The sequence below is a fragment of the Hippocampus comes genome, unplaced genomic scaffold (genome assembly GCF_001891065.2).
Source record: "Hippocampus comes isolate QL1 unplaced genomic scaffold, H_comes_QL1_v1.1 scaffold255, whole genome shotgun sequence".
NCBI classification, from domain to species: domain Eukaryota; kingdom Metazoa; phylum Chordata; class Actinopteri; order Syngnathiformes; family Syngnathidae; genus Hippocampus; species Hippocampus comes.
Genome location: NW_017806034.1, coordinates 263,717 through 274,942, shown reverse-complemented (window position 1 = coordinate 274,942; position 11,226 = coordinate 263,717). Strand labels below are relative to the sequence as shown.

The 11,226-nt window shown below is 41.5% G+C and overlaps 1 protein-coding gene and 1 long non-coding RNA gene across 2 annotated transcripts; one reads left to right on the top strand and one right to left on the bottom strand.

Annotated features, from left to right (window-relative positions):
- The first annotated feature begins 84 nt into the window (after nucleotides 1-84).
- On the top strand, nucleotides 85-5,353 carry LOC109529477 (uncharacterized). Its single transcript, XR_002170842.1, has 3 exons — nucleotides 85-226; nucleotides 721-771; nucleotides 4,078-5,353. It is a non-coding gene; the product is annotated as an uncharacterized LOC109529477 (long non-coding RNA).
- On the bottom strand, nucleotides 1,347-8,307 carry ndufv2 (NADH:ubiquinone oxidoreductase core subunit V2). The gene is made up of 8 exons (XM_019892847.1): nucleotides 8,167-8,307; nucleotides 7,875-7,928; nucleotides 6,151-6,213; nucleotides 4,296-4,412; nucleotides 4,053-4,221; nucleotides 3,332-3,441; nucleotides 1,636-1,712; nucleotides 1,347-1,546 (listed from the first exon to the last, which is right to left on the bottom strand). The coding sequence occupies exons 1-8, from the start codon at nucleotides 8,206-8,208 to the stop codon at nucleotides 1,453-1,455; spliced, it is 726 nt and encodes a 241-aa protein (XP_019748406.1). The 5' UTR covers nucleotides 8,209-8,307; the 3' UTR covers nucleotides 1,347-1,452.
- Between the last annotated feature and the right edge of the window lie 2,919 nt (nucleotides 8,308-11,226).

The following is an 11,226-nucleotide window of genomic DNA, read 5'->3' as shown; positions in this document are numbered from 1 at the left end:
GCCAACGGCCCGTTTTGATTGGCCTGAGAAATACACGTGACGCAGCTTGGTCCTTCTGATTGGTCTGTGAGAAGCCATGTGATCCAGCCCCAGTTTACACCGAGTTTAAAAGGTTGTCCAGCTGGGGCTCTGAGTCGGCTGGCCTACGTCCTCCCTGGTGTTGATGGCAGTGCAATATGCACGAAGGTCATTTAATAGCATTTACTCGGCGTAAAACGTTTGGCTGGTAAGAACAATCGCCATGCTGTTACGTTGTGATAGTTTTAAAGGTGTAAATGTGCCTTTTTAGGGAAAGGGGGGGAGAAAGGAAGCATATTGACGTCATTGGTGTTACCATGGAGAACCTTCTGGAAAAAAAAATCTATAAACTGTCCTTTATACTCTCCCTCGCAATTTATACTAAACGCTATCTCTCTTCTGTCAAAGGACCGAGAAGCCCATTTTTTTCGTGTCGAATCTGTTGCGCAGTGATATTTATATCACGCGCATGCGCAGGTTCTTATTTGTGGCTTTTTGCGCATGCGCGAACACTTCGACACTGACATGTTGCGAAGCAGGCTTTCGAAGTGGGCGGGGGGAAATGGCTCCCTCTCCCCGGCCAGACACGAGAGCGCCACCGGGGCCAATGACGAAAGTGACAGCGGCGTGTGTGACAAAAGGCGTTATCACACAATGGCTCGCCTTCATTCATGTTTTTTTCCTCCTTTGTATTTGTTAAAGGAAGGACGCTGGCTCGGAACTGGTTGTTCCCATTCATTGGGTGAGCCAAACGTAGGTATGCATTTTAATTACAGGCACAGTGAATAATGGCAAACAACTTGTGTCAAGAACAGTGGATTGAAAAGCAAAATTGGAAGGCGCAAATTGAGCAAAGGATGTAAAATAAAAAGCATGTCTTAAAGAAGGGAGATAAAGAAAGAAAATTAAGGGGGTTAGGGGGACAGGTGTAAGAGGTAGCGTGGAAGGCTGTGTCGAAAAAAGCAAGCCAGCTGTGGAAAGTCAGAAATGAAAGAAGCAGGTCTGAGGTGGAAGGAAAAAAGGCTGAAACGTAGTTTGAAGTAAAGGATGAATGATGAGAGCATGAATGAATAAAAATCATGTTTGAGGTAAGGAAGGCAAGAAGAAGTCAGACAGGATGTGCAGAAAAGTAGGTAGGATAGATGAAAATAAAAAGCAATCCTGAGGATGGAAACAAGGAAAACACTTGCAATAAAATTAAAGTGCATACTCACTTTAAGACCACCCTATATATTGTAGTATGCTAGTGTGATTTATTTCTGTTTGCTGAGTTTTTGTTTTGCTGATTTAATGACATCACATCAGTCAGACAACAAAGTAGCATATGGTCGCTGAAATAAAACTGCACAGGTACAGTCATTTAATTTATTTACATAATATGTTCCCATCAAACAAGACTATCATCTTGTTTTGAACAACAAAGCAACAAGTCTACTACAGGTCCGGCCTCACGCCAAAGCCAGGCCCTTTTGGAGGTTCGGTCAATGAGGTCAGTCCACCGGCAGGCTCACACGAGAAACGGCCACTTCTACAAAAAGAAATACAGTACAATAAATACATAAATAAATAAGGTCACTTTGTCAGGGTAAATAGATACGATAAGAGTGTGGAGTCGACCTGGGCCCTGGAGGCGGGACTCTTCCTGCTTGGAGCTCATCAATAATATGCTCTATGTCCTTTGGGGTGAGGTCCTCCTGGGGAAAAAAAAAAGCACACTGCTAGTGGAGCAGACCTATGCCAAGGCTAAGCTGTTATTATTACAGTATTTTTTTTTTTTGTTAATCACATTTTTTTTGCAGGTCATTTAACTATTTTGTAGAGAAAGCTGTGAATGGATGAAGACTTTCATTCCAGGGTGGACCGTTTCGATCATGTTGAGTTATTTAACCACCTGATCATTTTTAGAAATGCACTTTTTTTAACCACAAATTAATCATATTTAATGTTTAATTTGCAATATGACGCAAAACCAAATCAACTCAAAAGTTTAGTCTTGTCTTTCAACAACAGTACTCACGCTCACGTACTCACGTCAGCTTTACAGATGCCATGTTTGCTGGGCACTTTATAACATAATCATGTACCATAACACAAAAATAAATCCACTCAAAAACTTTGACCAACGTTCCCCTCATGTTCTTTATATTCGCAAGTAAATCTTAGCTTCACAGGGCAGGTGATGTGTGTTTGTGTGGCTGGGAGAAGTCGACTTCATGGTTGTGTATTGCTCATAAATCACACGCTTGTGATATAAACTGAGAGATTAAACACATTGTTACATTGCGGTGAAATAAGGTGTGTCAAATGAAATATAGCGGCAACACGTGCATGACATTTGCAAAGAAATTGTGTTAGACATCTCTGCCTTGCTTTTACGCCATCGTGTGGCTGATGAGTCCAAAATCTTTCAAATCGGTATGTAAAGGGAGGTACTCACAAATTGAAAAATGTTACCGTGCCTCTCCCCTGCTACCCAAAAGAGGACAACGGCAACAGATATCCAAGACATTGTGGAGCCATTTTTTTTTTGTCTGGAGTTGCGATGTTTTGTTGTATGCCTATTTATTATACTGCCCCCTGGTGGACGGGGTACACACATCAGAAAATTATGATTCTAATGATCTAATTGGTGCGGCCCGGAGGTTGACTGGTTAGCGCGTCACCATTACAGTGTAGAGGTGCAGGGTTCGATTCCGGCTCCGGCCTTCCAGTGTGTTCATGTTTATGTTCTCGTCGTGCCTGCGTGGGTTTTTTTCTGGGTGCACCGGTTTCCTCCCACATTCCAAAAACATGCATGGCAGGTAAATGGAACACTCTAAATTGTCCCAAGGTGTGAGTGTGAACGTGGAAGGTTGTTTGTCTATGTGTGCACTGCAATTGGCTGTCGAACCAGTTCAGGGTGTCCCCCCGCCTACTGCCCGAAGACAGCTGGGGTAGGCTCCAGCATGCCCTGTGACCCTTGTGAGGATAAATGGATCAGCTCATGCATGGATGGATGGATGATAATTGCGTTATCACTGTAATTTTCTTTTCTGACTGAGAAAAACACATTACCAAAATTTTTGTTGGGTGTTTTCTTTTTTGGGAGCTCAAAATGATGATGGACAGTTGTAATCATTTTAATTTGGGATATGCATGTTGCAAGTGTTTTCAGGGAACAACTTAAACTTGTACGTAAAGAAGGCAATACTGTATTTCGAAGTGGGGCTGCTCTTTGAGGTAATGTGGTTTCTTTAGAGTGGGTTTTGCACCAACAATTTACGCTGTGACACTGGTAACAAATGGTCAGTTTCTAAATAGACGTGGCACTCACATAATAGTTGTCGTTGATCTGCACCATGGGCGCGTTGACACAGGCGCCGAGGCATTCCACTTCGATTAGCGTAAACATCTTGTCCGCCGTCGTCTCGCCGACCTTGATACCTGCGGTCACAACACACAAACACCCACTTCTTTAATTAATGACAACGCAAGCGAGCAAAAATGCGTCGTCGAGTTGGTTCACGCTTTGCCAAGTGTTGAGTGCACTGGTGCGTCTGGCTGTTTTATGGGTCTCCCTGCATTTAAAAAACACCTGAAAGGTGCATCAGCAGCTGTGGCTCTCTGCTCCCATGATAGTTCCACCCATGAAAAAAAATTAAATAAAATCCACACTGTAGCAGAGCTATCGTACATGAAACGCAATCCAGCGGGTTAACAAAAGTCTAAAACTCAGACTATCTATGCATCACTGCGTTTAAAAAGGTAATAAAATGGCAAATAGGAAAGTAGTCGTTGATATTTTGACAGGTTACGAAGCAGCAAGGTGTACGTCAGCGCACTCTCATTTAGGTTACCTTTTCAAAATCATCCATAAGTAATTTTCAAGGTGATACACACTTCAAATAAAGTATTTTTTGATCACAGTATTTGGTATATCTCAGTTTAAAACTATGCATGTATGCACATTACATCCCCAAAAAACACTTCCCTTGTTTATTTCCATGCTCCTCAATAGCAAGACCCTCTCTGCTCTCTTGGCCGTCCTTGCTCACCCAGTTTGTTCTTGATAGCCTCCAGGATGCTGTCCGAGTTGCACAGCATGCACGGCGTGGTGGTGCAGATCTGGATGAAGTACTTGCCCACAGGCTGGCGCAGGAACATGGTATAGAAGGTGGCCACCTCGTACACCCTCATCGGAGGGATCTCAAGCACCTCGGCCACCTGACAGACAACATGGCTGTTGAAACGGCCTCCCGTTTTGTTTTCTTTCTCATGACTCTCGTGGAAAAATTCACCTTGTTCATGACGCTGACGGGGAGCCACCCGTGTTGCCTCTGGGCCAAATCCAATACGGGGATGGTAGCGGCTTGCTTGTGGCCAACGGGGTACATTGAAATGATAGCTTCGATTCTCTACGGACAAAACAACATGCCTGAGGGTGATGACGCAAATGGCGAATAAAAGGCAACCGACAAACTCTGCTGTGCTGTTTTTTGTTGTTTTTTTACACATCTCATATTGCATTGCAGCATGGTCACAAACATCCAGTTCCATTTTGAAGCCAATAACATCTCTGTATAAAAGGGCAATTCGAATTCCCAATAGTGTGCTAGCATCATTCAAAAACAAGCTTTTTACTTTTGAGAATTTTGTGAATTTTAGAACCTTGAAATTGTCCTTTTACTGTTTAAAACGGTTGTGTGTCAGCATTGTTAACTGGTCTCGTGGTGAGGTATCAGAGCTCTCTGAAACCGACCACAAGAGCCTATGTTCAAAACAACTTCTGGACAGTCTAGCTTCTGCTATCAGATAGTTAAATTGGGGAACACTCTCCCAGGTGAACGTAAATTGGTGACTAATATAAATGTCTTGAACAAAAAAAAAAAAAAACTGAAACGTGGCTGACGTCGGGCCAAATTTGCTCTGACTGAGTTAGACACACTTGTTAGCATTAAATGAAACATATATTTTTTGTAACACTATTGCACATTTGTAAATTGATGTTTGATTTTAATAGTTTTACTTTTTGTGTGACTGTCATATCTGCCTAGGGGACTGCCAATGAAAGCTAGCTTAATTTGGCTAACTCGGGCAAATTTACATTATATAATGTTGATTAATTGTGCATTGTCCTTTTTTAAATAAGCAAATGAGGCTTGTGAGCTGTTATAAAAATAACAATTACAATAACTAGTGTGTGTGAACACGCAGCTATTATTCAGTTACATGAATGGCAGCAGGAAAATAGACAGGCTCATTGGACCTTCTGCAATTAGTAGAAGAGCATCTCATTGTTCTGCCTGTCAAACTGTTGTATGTTGCTGGCAAAGATGAATAAAGATACTGGACATTATTTGTTGTAAATGAATAATACTTTTCCAAACTATTTGACTGAAATTGACAGACCACAACAAAGTGGTTGGGAATCACTGCCGCATGATACTCTGTGAACCAACAAAGCGCAGCTTCCGGCTCGGAGACGACGTGTCGAGCAGTCTGCATTTGGTGGCGAGCAGAGGGTTAAATTCGCAAATACGGCGGTTCATTTGCAGTTGGTATGCAGTGATGAAATGCTGCTTGCACCAGAGAAAATATACTCAAGTCTTTATGGGCGCTTGCTGTAAGTGGGGCATGTGGTGAAATGAAGCCAGTAGTAGCTTTGCACAAGCCTGGACGCAGTGGGGTGAAAATCTGAATCCTGGACAAAGTTTGTACGGGCATCTGCAATAATGGCACAAAAAGTTGCTACGTTTGTTGTTTGTTGCTTACTGTGTTAAGGGGGAAAAAAACCACTAGGTTTGCAACACTGAGTAGCCCTTGCCTTGCCACAACCCCCTGGCGCTGCCCGCAGTCCTTATTGTCACGAGATTTATACTCTGCATTTGCATGTGAACTCCCCCCGACCCCCCAAAAAATATGATTTGTAGTGGACATTAAGTGTGCTGTCATTCTTTATGCTTTAGGAATTTTGATGGAGGAATGTCAAGAAACCTTTTTATAAAGACACCTAAAATAGTGTTACATTTTTTTAACGGGGGTGGGGGGGGGGGATTACATGTTTTGGTGGAGTAACTTTGATGGATCGTAGCAGTAGCGCAACGCATGCCAATTCAGTAGTTGGGATTCCAGTTACATGTAGCAAGTGTTTACCTTCTTGTTCTCCTCTGTGAACTCGAACGGCGTGTCGGCATTATTGTCCGGCGTGTCTCTGTGCTGAAAAGAGAGAAGACGGCACATCCGTTAACATGTGGAAAAGTACACCACAACCTCCAGAGTGGAACACAATCTGTTCCGGGATGTTTTTCTTCATAAGTGTCTCCCATGGGAAATAATGTAAAGCCAATTAATTGTTTCCATAACGTATTTCTTTAATTGCACAGACAGTTTTAACCCTACAGAAAATGTTTTTTTTTTTTTTTTTTTCCATTTGGAGCAATTTTTTCTAGACATGTTGAACAGACGTTTCTGTCAAGGGACAGTGAAACCATGGCATGTTTCCATTGTGCTGCTCCACCGTTTCCATATCGCAGGCAACAAGCTCACAGGAGATACGAGTGGAAACTTGCAACCTTTTGGGGATTTGCTCCATTATCATTTAATCCGTCAAGGAAATATCGAGATGTCATCAGCGGGCATGGAAAGAACTGACATCACAAATGGGTTTGGGTTTTTTTCCTTTCCTTTTTTTTGTGTGAATGCGAGCAAAATTCAGTCAACAGCGCCAGCAGTTAGAAAAAAAAAGCCAATTACACCAGTTTCACTGATTGGCACTAAATTGAGTGTGCATGTCTATCATGACAGGATGTCAGAAAAAAATCGAGAGGACCCATGCGCAGAAATTCAACAGGAAAGCATCCATTTGTTTGAAGCAGCCATTTTGCAGACAGTTGTATGCATCCCATTGAAAGTTAGCTAAAATTATCACTCGACACTAATTTAACCCACTAATACAAAATTGGGTGGACATGCTGGTAAGTTATGATATCATTTATCGTCGACAGCAAGTGGTAGTGCAAGGTAATATTAATTAAAATACCTATTTAGAACATATTCAGAACGTTTTTGACTTGACTTCCCCTTTAAAAATGATTTGTTTTTAATTTTTTAATTGGATCATTAAACTCAAGTATTTTTTTTCTTCATATAACATTTGAAATAAATGAAACTGAGCAGCACAGCGGTCGACTGATTAGCACGCCGGCCTCACAGTGCAGAAGTGCAGGGTTCGATTCCGGCTCCGGCCTTCCTGTGTGGATTTTGCATGTTCTCCCCGTGCCTGTGTAGGTTTCCTCCCACATTCCAAAAACATGCGTTGGGGATCAATGGAACAGCGTAAATTGTCCCTCGGTGTGAGTGTGAGTTGGTGTCCCCGCCTACTGCCTGAAGACAGCTAGGATACACTTCAGCACTTCAGCATGCCCACCACTCGTGTGAGGACAAGCGGATAAGAAAATGGATGGATGGATCGATGGATGAAACCATTGTTGCCATTTCTAATGATCACTGAGGCTTACTACACTAGAGTATTTTAATGTTGGTCATGATGGTCATACTTAGAGAATTAAGTACATGTATTTTCGTTTAGATGGTGCTTGGTGTAAATTTTGAGGAATCACCATTGGCATGTTAGTTGCTTTAAATAGTTTTAACCTGAAGTACACCAAAGAATGTTGCCAGGTTGATCAAAACATCATCTGTGCCGTTGAAGTTTGACCATGGAAACAAACTCACTTTACGTTATCGCTATAGGAAAGTTGTAAACAACATGGAAGTCAATGGATTGCGTTCAAGCGAGTCATCACATAGGTTATTTATATACGATTAACAATGAGTGTCTTATTTATTACATCCAGCTAGAACACGTAAGTACTCACCACAAAAATCCCACCAGCTCCAGTGCGAGCAGCAGATCGGTGAAAACCCCTCACCTGAGAAGCAGAGAACGAGCAACTAAGTTCTTGTTTCTTTCTAATAAACATTAACAGTAAAGATCCAGACTATACAGAGGGAGTCCCTTGCAAAACCGGCTAGCATGCTCACGTTAGCTGTTAGCTAAGAGGCCTTCCAGCGCTTTGCCCTTGTGAGGAGTCGTGCTATTTCAAAACAAACACGACAGTAAAATAGCAACAAATGCGCGTAAAGTGACAAAATGTTTATCTTACATACCGCCTGCGCCACCGCAGATCGAGCCAGAGAGGACAAATACATCCCGAGGATTTACCGTTGGGTCCCTATTGGGTCAGACGTACGGGACGACCGCAGGTCGAAACATGAGCGATTCGACGCTCGATTAACAAGGACTGACGTTAGCGTCTGAGGCCGATCTGCGCAGGCGCAGAGTTAACGAATGACCTTTGTACTGTAATGCTTTTATGTATAAAGCGTTATGTTGTGCGGGGGTGTTCACCCTATGATTATTTAAATAAAATGCTCATTTCTACATCTATCCATTTACCCATTTTCTAATTGGCTTATCCTCACGAGGGTTGTGGGCATGCTGGTGCCTATCCCAGCTGTCTTCGGGCAGTAGGTGGGCTACACCCCGAACTGGTTGCCAGCTAATTCCAGAGCAGATATATCAATTTAGAATGTTCTATTAGCCTGCCAGGGTGGCCCGGTGATCCAGTGGTCAGCACGTCAACCTCACAGTGCAGAGTTACTGGGTTCGATTCCCTTTCTGTGTGGAGTTTGCATGTTGTCCCGTGCCTGCGTGGGTTTTCTCCGGGTACCCCGGTTTCCTCCCACATTCCAAAAACATGCATGACAAGCTGATTGAACACTCAAAATTGCCCCTAGGTGTGAGTGTGAGCGTTCGTCTATGTGTACCCTGCAATTGGCTGGCAACCGGTTCAGGGTGTCCCCCGCCTACTGCCCGAAGACGGCTGGGACAGGCTCCAGCACCCCCCGTGACCCTTGTGAGGATAAAGTGGATCAGAAAATGGATGGATGGATGCATATTAGCCTGCGATGCACGTTTTTGGAATGTGGGAGTGAACCGGATTACCCGGAGAAAACCCACGCAGCCATGGGGAGAATATGCAAATCCTGCACCTCTGCACTGTGAGGTGGACGTGCTAGCAAGTCGTCCACTGCCTCGCCAGCAATGATACAGTATACAGTAAATTATTTACAATTTTACATCATATTTAATTGCCATTGTTTGATGTCAAACCGGGGGTCCTGCAACCTATATATTTGTTTGTAAAATGTATTGTAATTTATTGCATAATATATAAATTATACATTATGTTGAAGATATTTGATTTATCATTCTGCATACATTTAAATAAAATGAAAGTATTTCAGGGGCCCTGCACTGTACATTGTGCCTGGGCAGGAGCGAATTGAAATTAATTATTTTTCCAGCATTTTCGTCTCAATCAACATCATGAGACAGTTTCCGTTTGCATAAGTTTGGGGTGAGAAAGTTGAAAGAACCACCAGTGGGCGCCATTTTCCCTTGCGTTCATACCGAGACACACCCTTCCCCACAAGGAGGAGGAGGAGGAGAAAAAAAGAGGAGAGGTTTCACTCTGTGAGTCGAAAGGGCAGCTTCTTCTCCCAAAGTATTTCTTTGGAAATTACCGCTATATGGAAATCTGAATTTCAAGAATTGAGCTTCCCCTCTGCATGAGATAAATGGCCGCCTCAGGTAAGTATCACTTTAATGTCTTATCTAACACATGTTTGTAAAACATCCATATACAGTACACGTTACTGTTTCTTTAAGGATGATGGTGGGCAACCTAAAGCATGTGGACCACTGACAGGCCCGCTAGGCAATTCAAAAACTTCAGAGAAAGTGTTAAAATGTAATACAATGTCATAAAAGTATAAAAAAAATGTGGTTTCTGACAAGGTAAAGCTTACAAGGAGGGAATAGTGTATTTTAAACGCATGCATCGTTGTAATCATTTTTGACCTGCATTTTTAATCACGTCATAAAAACAAAGTTGCTTCTGACTACAAAGTGAAGTCACTAAGAGTAAAAATATTGGGGGTTTTAGTTAGATGCTCACATCATTCACCTTGATTTTCCAATGTGCTTAACCATGCTATAAACTCACAAATAAAGTTGCTTCTGACTACAAAATGAAGCTACTGAGGGCAAATCCGTTTCAAATATTTGCATCGTTCACATTGACATGCCTAGATAATCATGTCATAAAAACAAACTCGTTTCTGACTGCTGAGTGAAGCTAATAATGGCAAAATCGCATGTTTTAAACGCTTGGATTGTTAATCTTGATTTGCATACATGCTTCATGATGTCATTAAAAAAAACAACAACTATGTGTGATAGTTCGGGAGGTCTGACGAGGAGAACGGACGCATTGTTTTGCAGGAAAAGGGAGAGGATGTCACATTGTTTGGGAGTGAGGTCATCTTGCTTTTCTCGATTTAAAGATCGTACACAGTACATGCATACACATTAACACACACAAACAAAATGATCCATGGAATAAAATTCTGCATGTGACAGGAAGTCCCTAACTCCCTGCAAAGGAATACCGTATTTCCTCAAACAGTGGTATCCTACTTCGCCTCCAGTATTCTTTAAACAATGAGACCAAGACATCCGGCTGATTAAAAAAAAGAAAGAAAAAAGGCCATGATGCGCTTTACAAAATTGATGCCAACTATCACGGTTATTATTGTTCACGAAAACTCAGAAAACACTAAAATTGGAAAAAAAAAACATCTTTGTTTTCAAAATAAAATAAAACGTTTTTTTAAACAAAAGTAAAACTAATTGAAAATACATCTTACATTTATAAAACCAACTAAGACCAACACGTTCGTATGGAACAAAGGTCAAACAAGGCACTTGAGAAACGTGCTTACTTTATTACACAATACTTTTTAAATGTTGCATGCATGTGACAAACACTCATTAAAAAAAAGAAAACTACGGTAATACAACACTAAAACTATTTAAAAACGGAACTAAAACAAAACATTTGCCTCGCACAAAAATGAATAAAAACTAAAACTTGCTCTAAAAGCTAATTAAAACTAACTGAATTTAAAAAAACGAAATTCAAAATAAAATAAAAACTAACTATAATGAAAAATGCCAAACTATTTGAACCCTGCTAAGTGTGTTTAAATTACAAAAATATTCAAAAGATAGAGAAAATGTAAGAAGCATTTTTTTTTGCAGACAAAGGCCATTAAAGTGCTTTCCAAGACAAATTTTGCCAATTTAAATAAGATTTGGGTAAA